General features: G+C 39.3%; 1 protein-coding gene and 1 pseudogene across 2 annotated transcripts in view; both read left to right on the top strand.

Annotated features, from left to right (window-relative positions):
- Positions 1-20,578, top strand: part of SVEP1 (sushi, von Willebrand factor type A, EGF and pentraxin domain containing 1) — a 148,638-nt gene that overhangs the window by 79,871 nt on the left and 48,189 nt on the right. For both annotated transcript variants that reach the window (XR_004971183.1, XM_036330047.1), the window contains exons 19-32: positions 839-1,000; positions 1,815-1,906; positions 2,918-3,014; positions 4,845-4,958; positions 7,166-7,279; positions 8,289-8,490; positions 9,472-9,629; positions 10,478-10,679; positions 12,749-12,924; positions 16,409-16,533; positions 17,506-17,629; positions 18,466-18,636; positions 19,784-19,957; positions 20,390-20,509. Coding sequence is in view for 1 of the 2 variants with exons in the window: in XM_036330047.1 (XP_036185940.1) it covers positions 839-1,000; positions 1,815-1,906; positions 2,918-3,014; positions 4,845-4,958; positions 7,166-7,279; positions 8,289-8,490; positions 9,472-9,629; positions 10,478-10,679; positions 12,749-12,924; positions 16,409-16,533; positions 17,506-17,629; positions 18,466-18,636; positions 19,784-19,957; positions 20,390-20,509 (2,031 nt within the window). In the remaining variant the exon portion in view is untranslated. The remainder of the gene's footprint in view (positions 1-838; positions 1,001-1,814; positions 1,907-2,917; positions 3,015-4,844; positions 4,959-7,165; positions 7,280-8,288; positions 8,491-9,471; positions 9,630-10,477; positions 10,680-12,748; positions 12,925-16,408; positions 16,534-17,505; positions 17,630-18,465; positions 18,637-19,783; positions 19,958-20,389; positions 20,510-20,578) is intronic.
- LOC118667196 lies at positions 5,101-5,917 on the top strand (annotated as a pseudogene).

The following is a 20,578-nucleotide window of genomic DNA, read 5'->3' on the forward strand; positions in this document are numbered from 1 at the left end:
AAAGTTTTTTTCTAAGATATTACTTTCTGCATTCTTTAGTATACTGAACTTACAATATCTTTCACCAATATAGCAATTATATTTCAGTATATACTATGTTAAAGTAATATTACTTGCTTTATGCATATCATTTTTTTATCATTTCTTAGGCTAGTAAATATTCTTGGGTCTGTGATTACAACAGTCTGAATTTTTTCATTTTTTTAAATGATTTTTAGCTGAAGGATAAGCCCCCCCCAACACACATATGATTTTTTAGGTGGTGGTGTGTGTACACATTGTCCCTTAGGAGAAGGGACAGGAGGACAACACTTCTTACCCTCATCCTCGAGGAGAAAGTTAAAAGGAGACTCAGAATGGGAGTAGAAAATTTCACGTCAGCTTTATTTATAATAGCAACCAAATAGAATCAACTTAAATGTCCAATAGTAGATGAAATGTTAGATCAGTGATGGTCTGTCAATGGTATGTAATCTTTTTCATTTATTCAAAACTCTGTTATTTAATAATTTGGAGAATGATTTGGGAAATGCTCATGACATAATGTAAAATAGAAAAATCGGAATATAATATTGTGTGGCCAATTCTAATTTTTATTGAGTTAATAACATTCAACGCAGAGCAGATTGACATAAATACAATAACTCCCTAGTATATTGCTAAAGACAGGAAGGAAAAACAAAACATTTATCTGGGTGATAGAATGGTCTGGGCAGTAAATATACACAAGAAAATGTATTAGCAATTCAGTGGCTTTCTTACAACCAAAGGTTACTGCATTTCTTTTCAGTAGGCAGCGTTACTTCACTGCACAAATGGTTTGTTTTTACCTTTACAGTACCTTGTCCACTAGGAGAATTCTCTCGCTCTGGGTTAATGCCCTGTCATCCTTGTCCTCAAGACTACTACCAACCCGATGCAGGAAAGTCCTTCTGCTTGGCTTGTCCCTTTTATGGAACTACAACCTTCGCTGGCGCCACATCCATCACAGATTGCTCCAGTAAGTTCCTCTATTTTATTTCCACATAATCCTTTGCCAGAGATTTTTGCTTGTCTCTGTGATAGCTTCAGTTCTGAATATTGGCATTTTCAGTGGATTTTGGTGTCTAGACTTGTTAAATTGTCCTTTTGATGTCTTTTTATGACAGTGACTCAAAGATTCTTAATTTGGGAATTTTGATAACTTCCAATTTCTTTCTAAGGTTCTAGAACAGTGATGGCGAACTCATTCTTTGTTAAATGGCATTTAAATATATAAAATAAATATCAAAAATATAAGTCTTTGTTTTACTATGGTTGCAAATACCAAAACATTTATATATGTGACACGGCTTCAGAGTTAAGTTAGGGTTTTTCAAAATGCTGACACGCAGAGCTCAAAAGGTTCGCCATCACTGGTCTGGAATTTAATGACATATCCCATCCATCTGTGTGTTTTCTTTTTTAATATTACTAAAACAAAATGTATGTGGCTTTGTCTACTCTGAGAACCTGAATCTTTTTTAAAATATGTTTTTATTTCAGAGAGAAAGGGAGAGGGAGAGAGAGATAGAAACATCAATGATGAAAGAGAATCATTGATCAGCTACCTCCTTCATAACCCATATTGGGGATCGAGCCCACAACTCAGGCATGTGCCCTGACCGGGAATCGAACGGTGACCTCCTGGTTCATAGGTCAATGCTCAACTACTAGCCATGCCAGCCAAGCAAGAACTAGAATCTTGACCATAGTACTTAAATAGAGTCTACATATTGGCAAGATCTACCACACAACAATATGTTTCCCTAATGTTTTCCTATTAATTTCATCAGGTTTTGGTTCTACTTTCTCAGCAGCAGAGGAAAGTATAGTGCCCCAAACTTCTCCGGGACATATCAAAAAGAAGTATGAAGTTGGCAGTCAGGCAAGTCCATTTTCTATGTATAACATTTTCCCTAGTGGGATGTTTGGAAAACAATTTGTCATTATACATGCCCCACAGAGGAAAATTATCAGAGTTGAAACTTTAAGTAATAAAGACTCATAAATATTATCCAGGAGTAATTGTATTTACTTGTGACTTCTGATAAGAACTTTCCAAAAATTTAGTATCAGAAGTACCAAGTGCCAAAAATTGAATTTTTTTCCAAGAAATTTTTAGTATAGAGAATGTATCTATATGGGGAGCCTTTTGGCTCACTAATAATTAACTTACCATAAGCATAAAATCATTTGAGTAAGGGCATTTGGATTAGCCAAAGGCCTTTTCTGATTTGCAGGAAGAGTTAGTGAACTTTCGTGAAAATTACTTAAAAGCTAAAAAAAAATCATTTGTTGGAGTACGGCCTGGGTTTAAAAAAATTTAGAAGCATAACTAAATTATTGTTCAGCCATTACTCTGAATTAACCCTGCCTAATGTCATGATAATTTCCTTGGCTCTAAGTATTTTTAAGGAGGATAATAAGGTTTTATGTCTTATTTCAACTTCCTACAGCCTCATCCAAACATACTGATTTGTAAGGGCTTCATAAATCATATTTGAAGCTAAGCTTAGTGAACACCGATTTTGTAAGGACTTCTAGAGCTGTAACCATCAACCCTAGAGACATAGTAGAATCCACTGGTCAACTTTTAAAAATAATGATGCACAGATCCCACTCCCAGAGATCCTGATTTATCCGGTCTGGATTGGGGCACTGTCCTCAGTATACTTTTTAAATACCTCAATGGATGCTGATGTGCAGCCAGCATTTAGAGACATTGTTTGGGTTTACCAGAACATCACTAACATATATGCAGACCATTTAGCTTGAGTTAACTCACCTGAACTCACCAGCTGTCTGATGTTGCAAACCTTCTAACTCCCTAGTCAGGATCTCTTTGAAATGAATTGAGTGTTTTGTCTCTGATGGATTTCTTTTCTGTCAAGGGCAGGTTTTCCACGAATGCTTCTTAAACCCCTGCCACAATAGTGGAACCTGCCAACAACTTGGCCATGGTTATGTCTGCCTCTGTTCACCTGGATATACAGGTAAATAAAGGAATGCAAATTTCAATGTGTTTTTCATAATATGAAATGATTGTGACTTTCAGTATCAAACTTTGGAACATTAAAAATAAACCCTGTAAGATGCATTAGGCCGTATCAATGCATAAAAACTTAAATAAGATAAACTAATAGGTGAAAAAACATATACATATCTTACAAATGACAATTTTCTTTGCACATTTTGGAAGAATAAAGAATTATATTTTTGATGAAAAAATCGAATTATATCTTACAATTTAAATTGGAATACAGTCCCAGGGGCCGTGTCCAGAGTTTCATTCTAACACAAAATGCATGATACTCAACACAGAACAAGTTGTCCAGCATGAACATTTTAAACAAACTCCAGTTTCCCTCATTTGCTTCATACTAGTGGACGTTCTTGTGAATAGCTTTGGTTTATTGCTTTGTTTCTATCTTTCTGGAAGTTGTGCTTAGAAAAACAATATGGCTTTGGACTTGATTATGTAGGAATCATGTGAATTATGTAAGAATTATGTTTTCTTGCAATTTGGTGCACTTTCTGGTTCAGTCCTGAAACATCATTTTTGGTGGGAAATGAACAATATCTTACAGTTGAAATTTATTTAAAATCATGTTTTTTTCTAGAAATTAAGTTTTTGCATCTTTCTGAATTTTGTCCAACCAACATGAAACCTTTTTAATGAGAACAATATCTAAATAAAAGAATTCACCACAAAATAAACAAAAAGAAAGTTGGAAAACAAATGTAGTCCAAGGCTATCAAGAGTATTGGCATTCTACTTACCATAGCTTGCTTGTATGTGCTCTTTCAATTTTTATTTAAAAATTTTTCCTCACATTTTATAAGAAATAATGGATCTGTTCCTAGAATTGTATAGATGAGTAATGGTTGAGAAAGGTCATACTATAGGACAGTGGTTCTCAAATATTGATGTGTATCAGAATCATCTGGAGGGCTTGAGAAAACAGATTGCTGGACTACTACCTCAGAATCTCTGATTCAGTAGTTCTGGGGAAGGTCCGAGAATTTGCATTTCTACCAAGTTCCAGGTTATGCTGATGCTATTGATCCAGGGGCCACACTTTGAGACCCTCTGGTAGAGAGGAAGACATGGTTTCCAGCAGAGCTAGCCCATAGATTGCCTATTTGCATTCTGTAGGAAGATGCAGTACCACTTGGGCACCTGGCATGTGAGTTGAGTTCTGGTAGGATTTAGCTCCACCTCTACCCTTCAGCCAAGTGACCTGGTAACAGGTATATTTGACTTTATATTTTCTTTTCTTTGTTTTAATATATTTTATTGATTTTTTACAGAGAGGAAGGGAGAGGGATAGAGAGTTAGAAACATCAATGAGAGAGAAACATCGATCAGCTGCCTCCTGCACACTCCCCACCGGGGATATGCCCGCAACCAAGGTATATGCCCTTGACCGGAATCGAACCTGGGACCCTTGAGTCCACAGGCTGACGCTCTATCCACTGGTCAGGGCATTGACTTTATATTTTCCACTTTAGAATTAACCAACTTCCTGGGTCCATTTTATGAGTCCAGGTTTCCCTCCCCTCCCAGTACTTCTAACTTGAGATAGTTTGCTATCTTTTATATATCCTTATAAGGATATCTTCAATCTGTTTGGAAAGAGGCAGTACCTTTACCTTTATTAAATACTTAACCTAGATGGTAACACTTAATGAGTACTGGCCTTTTCTTTTCCACCACTCTCCATAAATTCAGATTATGGGGATAAATACCTTTTAATGATCATGACTCTACCTTTCTTCCTCCCTCCCTCTGATTGTCCTTCAGTGTTTGGTTTGCATTTTAGGCTCAAAGTGTGAAACGGACATTGATGAATGCAGCTCACTGCCATGCCTCAACAATGGGATTTGTAAAGACCAAGTAGGGGAATTCATTTGTGAATGTCCATCTGGTTACACAGGTAAGGGGAAAGTTTTTTATTTTCACATTAAACCTTGGAATCATTGACATTTCGTTGCTGAAAATCAAAACCATAATGAGACATCACCTCACGCCTGTTAGAATGGCTTTTATCAAAAGATAGGTAACAGTGTTGGCAGGATATGAAGAAAAGGAAACTCTCATATGCTGTTGGTGGGAATGCAAATTGTTAAAGCCACAGCCATTATAGAACACAGTATGGAGATTCCTCAAAAAGTTAAAAGTAGAACTACCATATGATCCAGCAATTTCACTTCCGGGTATCTATCCAAGGAAATGAAGTAACTATGCCAAAGAGCTGTCTGCAGCCCTGTGTTCACTGTAGCATGGTTCACAATAGCCAAAATATGGAAACAACGGAAGTGTATATCAAGGGATGGAGGATAAAGCAAATGTGGTAGATATAGATACATCTTTGTGGGCACTATCTAAGTGAGATAAGTCAGACAGAGAAAGACCTATGACCTCACTTCTATGGAATCTTAAAAAGCCAAACTCAATCTGTTCTCCCACCGCCCCCATGGCGGATCCAAGCAGCCTGGGCAGTGGGAGAAATGGCAACAGCCAGGCCACTTGGGTTCTGAAAGGCTCTCAATGCCAAGCAGCCCACAGGCACTGGGCATGCACCGGCCCTGCTGCCAGGATGCCCAAGGGGAAGGTCAGCTCCATTGCTGAGGGGCAGTAAAGGAGGTGCCCAAAAGGAGATCAGGAAGGTTGTCAGCTAAACCTGCTCCTGCAAAAGTGGAAGTGAGGCCAGAAAAAGCAGCAGGAACGATAAAGACAAAAAAGTACAAACAAAGGGAAAAGGGGAGCAAGGGGAAAGCAGGCCGAAGTGGCTAACCAGGAGCCTGAAGATCTACCTGCTGAAAACGGAGAAGCAAAAACCAAGGGAGTCCAGCCTCGGATAAAGCAGGAGAGGAAGAAGCCAAGTCTGATTAATGTCATGCACCATGTCTCCTCAGTAGTCCCTGTCTCCCTTGTTGTATAATCCACAGGAATATTTTCAACTATTTCGGGAACCAGTTTTGTAGTCGCTCTAGAAACCTTTTTTAGAAGGGAATTCCACTTCATCCCATTTTTTGACGTGTAAATGCTGTTTTGTGAGAGGGGAAATAATTTGCTGGTTGTCTGTTGGATTTTTTTGTACACCCAGAAAACAGTGAGATATTGGACATGGAGCTTTGGTTGTCTTGGACATCAGCTTAACCTTCCGTTGATGGGGGTAGTTTTTTATCCTTAATACATATCAGTTTCAATGGCAATTTGAGATTAGTTGAGCACTTCACTTGTCTTAAACATTTTAAACTACTTCCATTCTCATGCTTTTGGTAGAATTGTTTCCTAAATAAACCACCTGTGACCTTGGCTCTCCCCATCAGAATTTTCTGCAACATCTTTGGTGTGATAGTCCAGTTTCCCTAGTAACATTGTTAGTGTGCTGTGAAAGGTTGAAAATTTGATTATGTATATCTGATATTAAATTGTGAATTAATGGGATTTTGATGTAACAGCATATCAACATTTGAAGATATTGGTACTTGATATTCTATTAAGGAAAATTAGCCTCGGGATTTGAAGCTGGAAAGTCACTGGGCTAACTGTGTAGAAAATAATCACAACTATACAACTTTAGGTTTTGGGTACATATATTAAGAATTGTGTATAAATTGAAATGTCTGTGTACTTCCCTCAAAACAACCAATAAAATCTTAATTAAGAAAGAAAGAAAAAAAGCCAAACTCATAGAAACAGAGTGGAATGGCGTTTGGTGGGGGTGGTGGGTGGGAGTATTCAGTCTGTGTTATTTAAGGGTATAAACCTGCAACTAGTAGATAAATAAATCATCTTAAATATTCAAGGGATAAACTCAGAAAAGAGTGAACAACTAACAATATGATAAAAAAGTTTAAAACAAAGTGACATTTATCTACTTAACTAAAAATAGCTAGATATTCATGGTTGTCATTTTCCATTGCATCCTGAAAATATCCGTTTTCTTGCTAGTAAAGTTTTGCAGTTCACACAATAGAAGAAAATGTTTTATTTCAATGTATTTGCCAAAGAGCAAATTTTTTTACAAACACAGTAGCCATGATTTCCAATTGTTCTGCTTTATTCCTGAACAACTCACTTGGAAAGTATTAGTCTTAACCTTCTCCAGCTCAGATATTTCATGATTCTTTGCAGGTCCACTGTGCGAAGAAAACATAAATGAGTGCAGCTCCAGTCCCTGTCTAAATAAAGGCGTCTGCGTGGATGGTGTGGCTGGCTATCGCTGCACATGTGCGAAAGGATACATAGGTAGGATGTTCCCATTCTTCCTGCATTGTCTTAAAGTCCTATAAAGCACCACAGATTATTACATTTACTAACGTTATACAGTCTGTGCTAATTTTCTGGTTTTATAAAGGTGTCGTGATTATATAAGAGAAAGTCCCTTTTTTGCCATGAAAGCCCTTATTTTTTGAGAAATTTCTAACTGAGGCATTTAGAGATAAAATGGTATCACATCTGCAGTTTACTCCTAAACAGTTCAGAAAAAATAATGTCTTTGTGTATTTGTAAAGAAAGAGACATAGACAGAGAAAGAGAAAGAGAAGATAAGAGTTTATATGGTAAGACAAGTATTCAAGAAGAAATGAGATAAAGTATAGAAGATTAATATTGAAATGGATGCTAAATAATATGGTTAAATATATAATTGATAAAGAGGAAGTCCAAAAAAATGGACAATGAAGAAGAGGCAACATCAAAGAAACAGAGGACATTTTTTACCTAAATGTGCTAGTTTTACTTTTTAACGTTATTAAAAAATAGCTTACTATTTTTAAAAATATATTTTTATTTATTTCAGAGAGGAAGGGGGAGGGAAAGAGAGATAGAAACATTGACGGTTAAAGAGAAGCATTGATTGGCTGCCTCCTGCACACCCCCTACTAGGGATGGAGCCCAAAACCTGGGCATATGCCCTGATCGGGAATCAAACCATGACCTCCTGTTTCATAGATTGACACTCAACCACTGAGCCACACCAGCCAGGCTATTTTTACTTTTTAACATTCTCTCAAGTAGATGTCTACTACTAATGTTAGTTTCAGAAAGACATAAGGTAAAAAGAGTAGGTTATCAAAAACGCAGTCCTAAATGACTTAGAAAAACCGGAGCTCATTAAAGAATGGATCTCAAACCAGCTTGATAGGCAGTGGCTCTGCAGCCTGCCTTAACAAGCAGCATCTTCCAAGTCAGCATTTGGATCACAGTCCTCCCAAGGGATTAACACTGGGCTCTTTCTCCTCCTCACCATCCCCAGGCCTGCACTGTGAAACAGACGTCAATGAATGCCAGTCAAGCCCATGCTTAAATAATGCAGTCTGTGAAGATCAGGTTGGGAGGTTCTTGTGCAAATGCCCAGCTGGATTTTGGGGTACCCGGTGTGAAAAAAACATGGATGAGTGTCTCAGTCAACCATGCAAAAATGGAGCTACTTGTCAAGATGGTGTCAATAGCTTCAGGTACAAGACTAAGTCTGGTTCTTTCTACTATTTTTCTTTACTTAATTGTTCAGTCATTATGTAGTCTTTATAGAGCATTATCTTGAGTCCCAGGTCAGCCATTCCCAAATTCTATCCCAAGAATAGGCTACAGTAGAGTCTCCCCACCACCTACGGTTCTGATTCACTAAGTCTGGCATAGAGTATATAATTTTAAAATAGGCAATTTTAAAATTTCCCAGTCATTGCGGTGCTCAGCTGCCTTTGGAAACTGCTGTTTTATATAGTCATCCCTCCATAGCCATGGGGAACTGGTTCCAGGACTCCCAGGGATGCTCAAGTCCCTTATATAAAATGGCCTAGTATTTGCATATAATCTACATACATCCTCCCATATACTTTAAATGGTCTCGAGATTATTTACAACACCCATTACAATGTAAATACTATGGAAATAGTTGTTATACTGTATTGTCTAGGGAATGACAAGAAAACAGTCTGTGCATGTTCCGTACAGACGCAACCATCAACCATCGGACGCCTAACTGCTTAGTACATGTCAGCTACACATAATAATTTTTTGTAGAATACTTTCCATGCATGATAAACGGAATCTGCAGATGTGGAACCCATGGATACAAGCTGTCAGTGTACTTGGGAAGGCAATAAAAGATGAAAGAAAACACAATTACACAAGAAGCAAATACAGAAGCACTGGACTTTTAATATTTCTTTTCCTAGAACAGCTATGGGGAGAGACACTCCCAATGTGTGGGTAATACTTCATCTTGATCAGAACCACCTCCTACTAAAACATTTCAGATAAATGTTGTGTTAACTAGGTTTATTAGCTGAACTAGCAAAAGTAACTAGCAGTTAAAGTTTTGATGTGGAGCATTTCGATTGTTATAGTCCTTGAGACACGTTACCGTAAGTGGGAGACATCCATCCTCTACTGCCTTTCTGCAGCTGTTCTCATCGTTACATTTTGTTTCCCTTCAGATGCCAGTGCGCGGCTGGCTTCACAGGGCCGTACTGTGAACTGAACATCAATGAATGCCAGTCGAACCCGTGCAGAAATCAAGCCACCTGCGTGGATGGATTAAACTCATACAGTTGTAAATGTCAGCCGGGATTTTCAGGCAGCAGGTGTGAAACAGGTATATATGTATGTAGAATTCACAGCAATACTAAAGACAGGGATATAACAGAATCAATTTTTACCTGCACCTAGCACCACCTATTTGGATGGAAAAAACCCTGTAATAAGCATTGTTTCATTATTTAATCTTCAGAGCCATCTAATAAACTAGGTAATCTTATCTGCAGTAGCACAGACGAGGATATAGAAACTTAGAGGTGTAAGGGGGCAATGAGAAAATAGAATTTAGTAGAACTCTTCACATTCTATAGGTTTAGGAGGGACGCTTTGATAAGCTACTTGATTAAGGAGGTCGCAGGCCATGGACACGTTTGAGAATCACTGCTAAACTGCTTGCTCGGGGCACTTCGGCCTTTTAACTGTAGGACTTTCGTTCTGAGTGAGGTATGTAGGATTGGGGCAGAGCTGAATTGGTCATGAACTAGGGAAGAGCCAGAGCCCTGAGTAGGGATGGAACGGGTGCCCTTAAGCTAGTTGCCTCTCCTTCTCTCCTGCGCCAGTTACTCCACTCTACTGGGTCGTTCCCAACAGCATCCAGCCATGCCTTAGTGTCTCTCATCTTTAGTAGCTCCCCACTCGTACCTCTCCTTCCAACCACGCCCTATATCTGTTTCCTTCACTACTGAGTATTTTTCCTATCTTAGATACTCACCGATTATTTTATTTAAAAGAATCTGTTTTATATTTTGTAAAGAATATATTTTTAATTTTGAAACCACTTCTCAGGTCATCCTATTTACTGCAGTGGCTGCTATGACAGTAGCCCTGTGTACCTGCTGCTTACTTTAGACATTGAAAAATGCCCTGCAAGCACCATGGTCTGCACACTTTCCTTATTTGTTGCAGAACAGTCTACGCGCTTTAACCTGGATTTTGAAGTTTCTGGTACCTATGGTTACGTCATCCTAGACGGTGTGCTTCCATCTCTCCATGCCATAACCTGCACATTCTGGATGAAATCCTCTGACGTCAACAACTACGGAACGCCAATCTCCTATGCGCTGGAGAATGGCAGCGACAATACCTTCCTTCTGACCGATTACAATGGGTGAGCAGAAATGGCAGGCAGTCTTATCCCAGCACCAAGTTAGACCTCACACTGGGCCTGGGGAGCAGGGGAGTCAGGTGCCTCGGCATGATGGCAGGGTGACAGTAACCAAAGGGAACATATGGACAAGTTCTATAAGAGGGCAATTTTCATGATAATACCTTATACATGTATTTTGCTACTTACTAAGCATTTTCTTGTTGTGTTACTAAGTACTGCTGTTGACTAAATACTTCATTTGATCTTCACATGTCCTGAGGAACTCATGCACATTTAACATATTAAAACAAAAGTTCCAAAGACTATAAATGGTTTGTCTCAAATCTCACACTCTGGGAGTGGCAAAGCCAAGTCTCCGACTCTGACTCGTAGAGCCTTGCTCCTTCTTGTCCATATCAGGGCCTCCAAGGGTCAAGGGATATCAGCGACATCGCTGATCTGTGAGAGACACATATTGAGTGTGAAGCAGTCTACAAACTCGGGTGTGCAAGATGACATTTCTTTTTCCTTTTTGGATCAATTAATTTCAGTTTCAGGGTCCCATCCCTTCGGGCTATCAGGCCCTTCAGCCTCAGCTATTTCTCTCACTACTGAGTGGATTCTTGCAGATTAATTCATAGAACCCAGAGTTTTGATAAAATCCACAGACCTGGACAGGACTCCCATTATTGGTCATCTGCCCACATTACTAATCCCTGAGCTGTCCATTGCCTCAGCTCTGTGGTCCCTTCAGAACCACTGCTCTTCACCACGTGTGGAATCCTTGGCAAGGCTGAGGTTTATACCTTCCATCTGAATAGATTCTGTGGTTTACTGCATGGTCTGTTCCTCTCAGACACCTCCAAATTTGTGGCCTATTGCTACTGAGAAGGTTGCAAGCCTCAAAGACCCACTGAGCTCTCTTTCCAGAGGAAAACCAATATTATAAAAATATTATTTCATCATAAAGATCATGGAATAGGGGCTAAGAAGATCCCGGGAAAGATATGTAATGAGTTCTTATCAGTTTTCCCTAATCTTGTCTTTTTCTCCATTTGCTTTTGAAAATATTTCACTTTAAACTGCTTATTATCTTTGACATTTCCCTAAGTGACGGAGTTGTTGGAACCCTCGTGTGTTGGTCACCTTTGTTTAATTCTAGTTATTATTTTCTTTGGATCCACATGCTTTGTCTGCCACATGATAGCTTTGGCAATGAAGAGACAGACTTATTTTCCAAAGTTTGTTCCTGATTTTAAGAACATACATCTAGAGGAAGGCAACCATTCTATGCTTGTACAACTCTCATTGCTTGCACTTTATTTTTGCATTTTATTTTTTTAAATGTATCTTTATTGTTGAAAGTATTACAGATGTCTCCTTTTTATCCCCCCATTGACCCTCTCCACCTCGCCTCCACTCCCTAGCCTTCACCACACTATTGTCCGTGTCCATGGGCTATGCATATATGCATATAAGTTCTTTGGTTAATTTCTTCTTGCCTCCCCACCTTCCCTCTGAGATTTATCAGTCTGTTCCATGCTTCCATGTCTCTGGATCTATTTTGTTCATCAGCTTATTTTGTTCATTAGATTCCACATATGAGTGAGATCATGTGACACTAGTCTTTCTCTGACTGGTTTATTTCACTTAGTATAATACTCTTCAGGTCTCTCAAAGGGTAAGAGATCCTTCTTTATTACAGTTGCATAGTAACCCATTGTGCAAATGTACCACGGCTTTTTTTTATCCACTCATCTACTGGTGGCATTTCTTTCATGCTTGGCTTACTCTCTCCAGAGTGGATGGTCAGTTAAATTGGACCAATGTGTCTCAGCTCATCCTAAGACTTTTTCCTAGTCCTCCATGTTTAAGAAACACAAATATTCAGTGAGCTACGATAAAGCGTAATTAGTAAATCAAATCTGCTTCTGTGAAATATGACCAAATCGGGGGGTGGGGGGAAGAAGTAATGGTTTTATACAAAGTGCTTTACCCACATGGAAAGAGAAGAAAAAAATAGAAGCATTCCCCACAGGTGGGATTACAACATATGACTGATGACTATGTCCCCTGGAATCTTTCCACAGCTGGGTTCTTTATGTGAATGGCAAGGAAAAGATAACAGATTGTCCCTCCGTGAATGACGGCAGTTGGCATCATATTGCAATCACATGGACAAGTGTGGATGGAGCCTGGAAAGTCTATATTGATGGGAAATTATCTGATGGTGGTATGGGTCTCTCCGTAGGTTCGGCCATACCTGGTATGTCTTAGCAAAAGAAATAGAATTGTGTTAATCACTAAAAGTAGTGGTGCTTAGGTGAACATGGAGTTTGCTAGCTTTGTTGCATTAGGTTTTAGACAAAGATCAATAAGTCTCTCTTTTATTTGCTACCCCCTGACTATCCAGATGGTAAATTATTATAAGCTTTTTCTAGGTGTGCTTTGTGACCCTCTGTGTAGGAAATGCATGTGGGGCTTTAGTAAGACTATCAAGAAGCATTTTTTTAAAAAATATTTTATTGATTTTCTACAGAGAGGAAGGGAGAGGGATAGAGAGTTAGAAACATCGATCAGCTGCCTCCTACACACCCTCCACTGAGGATATGCCCACAACCAAGGTACATGCCCTTGACCGGAATCAAACCTGGGACCCCCCAGTCCGCAGGCCGACGCTCCATCCACTGAGCCAAACCGGTTACCGCTCAAGAAGCACTTTGAACTAACGTGTCTTCCAAGGAGATTAATTGCTGGTGTTGTTTGTATGTTGGTTTTGTTTTGTTTTATGATCAGTCTTCACAGTATACAAATATATCCAGTGCACAAGCTGGAGCACTAAAAATCAAAACTCCCCTCTATAAACACTTTTAGAAAAATATTTGAAGAGTCTTAGTTTGAAGGAAAGCAAAAGTATTAGGTGATCCAGGGTTCTCAGCATTGTACAAGGCAATAAGCTTGCTCTATAGAGATTTTTCTATGATCTGCATCAAATGAGGAGGAATGGTTGGCAGTTTAATAAATGTGGAAACATTTTGTTTCAGTGGGAAGTGGCATTACCAGGTAAAGTAGGGTGGAGGTTTCTTGTTTTCAACTATCTCTTCCCTGGGTGGTGGGATGGCAGATATCTTTTATTTTCTTCTTTATTCTTTTCTGATATTTTCATAATGATTTCATTTATAATTTTAAAAACAGCATTTCTATCTCTTAAAAAAATTAAACCCTGATGGAAGAGTGAAAAGTAGGTTAAAGGAATGGGGAGGGGAGGGAAGCTGTAATAGTGTCCACCCAGGGAGATGGTTGTCAAATCTCAGCAGTAAGAATGAACTGGAGTCAAAAAATATTGCAGAGCCCATTTAACAGAGCTCAGTGAATGACTGGTTTCAGTTTGGATGAAGAAGCTTATTGAAGAGCCTGTAAGCTAAGATAGGAATTCTAGGGGAAGCACAATTATCAGAGCAAGAGTTGGAGTCGGGGAAGATTCTGTATTTGGTTTTAGACATAATGTGTTTGAATTTTGATCACAGGAATACATTCAACCAAAAACATAGGTTGACACAACTTTATATCAAATTGAAAGTTGTTTTTAGTGATAAGGTCTGATTGGCAAGGATTCAGCATGGTTGAATTGTATAAAGGTTGTGATACAGCCTTTCTGGAAAACAATTTAGAAACTTCCATCAAGAGCCTTAGAGAAATGCTTTGCATGCAATCAACAATTCAACTACCAAAAATCAAATATTTATGTACTAATATATTTATCTCAAGGTATCCAATTAGAAGTGGTTGTTTAGTTAATTAAGCAAATTATAGATTATTGTACATTCATATAAAATAACTATTAAAACTCATGAAACAAGAACATGTTCAAGAAAGAAAGCAAGATTGAAATATCATGTATATTGTGATCCTGAGTTGTGTGTTTTTAAATATCACATACATGCACACTAAAAAATAAATTAAAATTAAAATATAACCTAGAAGGAAATACACAAAAGTATTAAATAATTATTTCTGGGTAGGGTGAATTCTTTATATTTATTTTTTTCAAATTTCCATCCATGTGTATGTATTAATTTTTAATTATTCATTTTATAAGAAAGAGATGTAGGTTGGGAAATCTTGAAAGAGGGATCTATAGACATTGATCGGCAGGTAAGTGAGGTCAGATAGGGAGAGCAGTTGAAGGAAGAAGTGAGGAAGTGGGGGTAGGATCCTAGGGGCATCAGCATATAAGAGGCTGGCAGATAAAGGAGCAAAAAGGTTCAGGGAGAACCAGGAGAGGATGTTCTCATGGAAACCACATGGCACCAGCAAGGCTCCTGGCAGGGAGCCGGTGGCACACACGAGGCTAACTGAAGAGTTGAATGAAGGGACTCTTCAAAAGTATGACCAAGGTTAAGAGAACCAAAGTAAGATAGTAAAACACCCCATGAGTAGCATCAATGGAAAGTCATGAGGGATGGGCCTGAAACGACAAGGAGTGAGAGCTGTTGCCAGAATTTAGGCGAACATTTAACGATGGAGAGAAATCAGTCAGTGGGAGTAGTGATGTCAGACAGAGGAAGGCAGCCACTATCCTCCATTGCCTGGGAGGAAAGTATCCAGGATATTAAACTTCCTCATCTCATCTTCTTATCTCGGGCTGGTCCTTCCATTTGCCATAGTGCTGGGGTGTTATCCTGCATCTAGAAGGGTTCAGGAATCTGGAGAAGGGGCTGTGTGTAAATTAATAAAGAGACTAGAAATGTAAATTTGGAATACATGGGGGATCCAGAGGAGATTTAGCTAGAGTAACCAAGTTCTCTCTCCGAATTTTCGGACCCAGGGCTTTTATTCCCACATTTTGCCCTATAGCAAAGCAAATATACATATCAAAGGTAAGGTTTGGTAAACAGTAAGATTATCAGGTTGGGGGAACTGCCTTTGGCTGTTCAGCTGTTTGGCAGCAGGCAATAATATATGCAGATCTTCAGGTTTGGGGAAATGCTTTCAGCTACTCCAGCAGGAAATAATATGTACTTCAGCCCTGCTGAAGCCTCAAGGTTCCATCAACCTTTTGATGAACTTATTGCACTTATGACCTGCTGGAATTAGCCTCCAGCACCCCAGGAACAGAAAGAAGCCAGAGGGACAAGGAAATGATGTAGTGCAGTCCATAGGTGTCAGCCTTTGGGAGCACAAAGTAGAGGGGGAAGGGTGGAGGTTAGCTCTGGAGGGACACAGACCACCCAGTACAAAAGAACAGACAGTTAAATAGAATGAAATGGACAATAGAAACATGGTACAGAGAAGTCACCAGAGGTGAATATTGAAGAATTTCCATTGGATTTGGTGATTAGGTGGCCACTGGCAACTTTAGAAGATTCCTTGGAATCTGTGAAAGAAATGTAAGCATTGTAGAAAAAGAGTATCAACTAATAGTCTACTATGGTGGATAATTGCCTAGGAGAAAGGAGGCCAAATAGGACTTACTATTTTGTTGACATAAAATGATATATGCATATATATGTATACCTAGTTTTATAGTTAAATTTTTATAAATCTAATATTTAAATACAACTTTATTTTAAGTTGTTTAATAAAACATTAAATTTGTCCTTATTGATAAAACATGCAGTAAATGTACATAACTGAGCTTTTTAATAATTTTCCCTAATACATTTATGTTGGCTGTGCTTTTGTTAAGTTAGCATTTTAGGAATAACAATCAGATCAGTTGCCCTCCTTTTTTTCTCTTCTCTCTTTAGGTGGCGGTGCATTAGTTCTTGGGCAAGAGCAAGACAAAAAAGGAGAGGGATTCAACCCAGCGGAGTCTTTTGTGGGCTCCATAAGCCAGCTCAACCTCTGGGACTATGTCCTGTCTCCACAGCAGGTCAATTCCATTTTCAGTGTATGACAGTAATGAGATACAAAGGTACAAAACTAGTAAAAATGTGAACAGCCTAATGATACCCTATCTTATTGCAACCTCTGGGTTTTCAGACTTCGCCTCCAGTATCATTTGAGGCTATGATCGTAGACTAAGCCAGCTAGAGGTTATCGACAGTAACTTTCAATAAATCCCCTTTTCAGTTTCTTGGTGATGTTTTTAAATTGTTTTGGACATGATTATTTTATAAAACCTTGTTATTTCAGAGCTGGAAAAGATCATAGAGAATAATACTTCAAACCCCTCTCCTTAAAGTGTAGGAATTTAGGGGTGGCATAAAATTATACATAGAGAGTTACAGATGAGTGAGTAGTTAAAGCAGTCCAGTGGCCTGGGTTCAAATCCCTGTTTTACCACAAACTTGCCATGATGATTTTGAACATGTTACTCCCTCTCTCTAAGCTTTAGGGTGTGTGTGTGTGTGTTTTATCTATGAAGATAAACAGAACGGCATAGTGGAGGTTGGGATTTAACCTAATCCTGCATGCACTGTCACGGTGTTGTTTGTCACATGCTAAGGGCTTGTTAAATGCTTGCTCTTATTATTAGTGGCAGAGCTTGTCTAAGCTTTTATTGCCTCAACTTTAGATCAGAGATAGAAGACAGGACAATGGAGAGAGGGGACCTCTACAGCACCTTAACAAACTACAAAGCTTCAGACAAATTCTCTGCATAGAATTTCCGAATTTCCAGCAATCCTAAAATATTTGGGAAAGGGAAAGATGGAGGTGAAGAGGAGTGTGGGGGAGAGAATTTTCCTGTTGCCTAAAATCATATCTTACAAAAGCCTGCTTCCCTCCACCCCACCCCATCCAAAATCTGCAGATGTTTTTAGCAGGACTACGTTAAGACATAATAACTCTGTCTCAGAGAAACAAGGAAGGTTTACCTAAAGATGTGTTTTTAAATCTTCAGGTGAAATCATTGGCTACCTCATGCCCAGAGGAGCTCACTAAAGGAAATGTGTTAGCCTGGCCTGACTTCCTATCGGGAATTGTGGGGAAAGTGAAGATCGATTCCAAGAGCATATTCTGTTCCGGTTAGAGTTTCCTTCTTCCGTAGACTCTGCTATCTCTTGACTACTTTGGGTTTCTAGCAAAAGGAGACACTTTGAAATTCTGTTAGTCAAAGAGTGTGTGCCCTTTAGTCTGTTGGTTAACAAATAGTTCATTTTTACCCAACTTCATCCAAAGGATTTTATTTAACTACTAAATATATTCTGTGTAACAGGGTGCAAATTAATTGTGGAATAAACTTGGACAAAGGTAGAATAAGATAAGGAAAATCGGACGAGAAGAGGGATATGGTCAGTTTTTAACTGCCCAGCGAAGTCCTGTCCTCCCATTTGAGATGGGCGCTCTCTCGGCTCTGCACTTGCTAGCAGCCCTGCAGGGGCAGGTAGCACAGTGGATGTTATAACCTGCACATTTGATAGTCAAACTCGGAATGATCAAAACTGCACCCTAAAATTCAGTGTGTTTAAACAAATTTCTAAATATATTCTATATTCATAACTTACAAGAACATTTTAATTATTCCTAAAATATTTTCTTTAAAATATCTATATATCTATATCTATATATCTATCTATATCTACCTATAGATATAGATAGATGTAGATAGATAGATCTACCTATAGATATAGATAAATAGATGTAGATAGATAGATAGATATAGATATAGATATTTTCCCCCTGAAAGAGGGAAAGTTGTTTGTTGGCTCAAATATTTTTTTTTTGCTAATTTTGCTTGCCAGTGATTTTAATATCAGTAGAGTGGCTCTCAAATGTTGGAATAACATACGATTTTAAAACCTTGACCTGGCGATGCTCCACTGTTGTTGACAAGCTCTCTACCTGTGTTGTTTGCCCTCAGATTGCCCACCCTTAGAAGGAGCCATACCTCATCTGCGGACTGCATCAGTAGACTTAAAACCAGGCTCCAGAATCAGTCTGTCGTGTGATCCAGGCTTCCAGATGGTTGGGAACCCTGTGCAGTACTGTCTGAATCAAGGACAGTGGACACAACCATTCCCTCACTGTGAACGTGAGCTGCCTTTGTTGAAGGCATTTTAGTGCCTCTTGAAAAATACTGGAATCATAAGAACACTTTTCAGCAATGCTGTGTAAAAGCTAGATACTTTACAGTAGCAAATACAGAAAATATTCATTGAGTGCTTCCTTTGTGCAATGAACCCTGTGTGCTGGGCACCAGAAGGGTGGTGGGCAATGAAGATCCAGAGAGACCACCCAGTTGCAAACTGAGGCTGGCTGCTGCTAGTGCCGGGCTCGGGCCCCTTAGCAGGGGGTACAGGGCACCCCAAGGCCAGGTGTCGCTTCCATGGGGTTTGTGGACCTTTGAGAGATTTTAAAAAAGTCCGCAGCAAGAGTCAAGACAGGTCTCTTATCTGGAAATGCCATTGGGAGTGGCTTAGGTGGGCCCAAAATTTGGCTGGGTGAGTTGTCAGGGAATCACCTGGGAGGCGTTAGCTATGTTGATGGAGACTCAGAAAAGGTGCAGTCCTGCACCTGCAGGGGGCGGTCTCAGCAAAGGAGCAATGAATGGCCTCTGCCAGCACTTCTGTCTGGGAGAAAGCGCCCCTCCAGCCCTCACCCTGAAGCCAAACAGTTGAGTTCTTCCTGTTTGTCCCTAGTGCTTTTGGAGTTACTGCCATAGTGGCTGGGCCTCAGAGGTAATGAGTCTGTGCAGGTCCATGTGTGGGCCCTTTAAGAGAAATGCCTGGGACTCAGGCAGCCCTCCATCTCACTCATCCACAATCCCTCCTGGTTTTTATAGCCAGAAGTTATGGGACCTCTCTTCCTGGCACTAGAACTCTGGGCTGGGGGCCTAGTGTGGGGCTGGGGCCCTTTGCTTCTCAGGGGTACCTCTGTAGCCAAGATATCGCTCCCAATTATTAACCGCCACACATGGATGTGGGACCAGTCCATTCTGCCTCTCTACCCCTCCTACCAGTCTCGATGTGGGTTTTTCTTTATATCTTTTGTTATAGGATTTCTGTTCAGCTAGACTTCAGATGGTTTTCAATGATGGTTGTGCTACCACCCCTAGAGCACTCTCCATCTAATGTGCGTGGGCAATGAAAAATTCATGCTTAACGCAACTATCTGTCAATAAATAAAATGTCCCTTAAGCATTTGTCCCTAATGTGGTTGTATCCTTCCTGGTCACATAGGCATTAGCTGTGGGTTGCCACCCTCTTTGGAGAATGGCTTTTATTCAGCCGAGGACTTCCATGCTGGCAGCACAGTGACCTACCAGTGCAACAATGGCTACTATTTGTTGGGTGATTCAAGGATGTTCTGTACCAATAATGGGAGCTGGAATGGCATTTCACCATCATGCATTGGTGAGCTAAATCTTGACAATTACTGTGTTGATTTAGTCAAATTCTATGGGAGACAGTCATCCCAAACCCCTGAGACTCTCTCATGTTATTTCTTTGTTAACTTCATCCTATCCCAGTAAGCTCTGGGCAAACCGCAGTGACAAAGCAGCTGTCCATAGAGCTGCCAAAAAGTTTAAATTTTTACTAGGCTCCATATTAAGAGTATCTTGATGTTGTTGGTTTTTTTGTTGTTGTTCTTCTATTTACCCATCTATAAACTAAAGAAATAATAGCTTTTATTATATATCTGAATGTGATTATGATTTTATTTAAAATTTATATAGAGAATAGAGTGCTATACATTAAGTGATATGTAGTGATTTAAAAATAAAAACAAATGCTTGATACATAAGAAAAATTAACTTTGCTCTTTGTGATCTGTCTTCATTTTAGATGTTGACGAATGTGCACTTGGGTCCGATTGTAGCAAGTATGCTTCCTGCCTGAACACGAATGGGTCCTACACTTGCTTGTGTAACCCTCACTACATGGGAGATGGTAAACACTGTGCAGGTAACTAGTATATGTGTAATTGGCAAGTTTATTTAAATTTTTTAGTCAAGTGTATATTTCCAATGTATA

The sequence above is a fragment of the Myotis myotis genome, unplaced genomic scaffold (assembly GCF_014108235.1).
Source record: "Myotis myotis isolate mMyoMyo1 unplaced genomic scaffold, mMyoMyo1.p scaffold_m19_p_12, whole genome shotgun sequence".
Lineage (NCBI taxonomy): Eukaryota > Metazoa > Chordata > Mammalia > Chiroptera > Vespertilionidae > Myotis > Myotis myotis.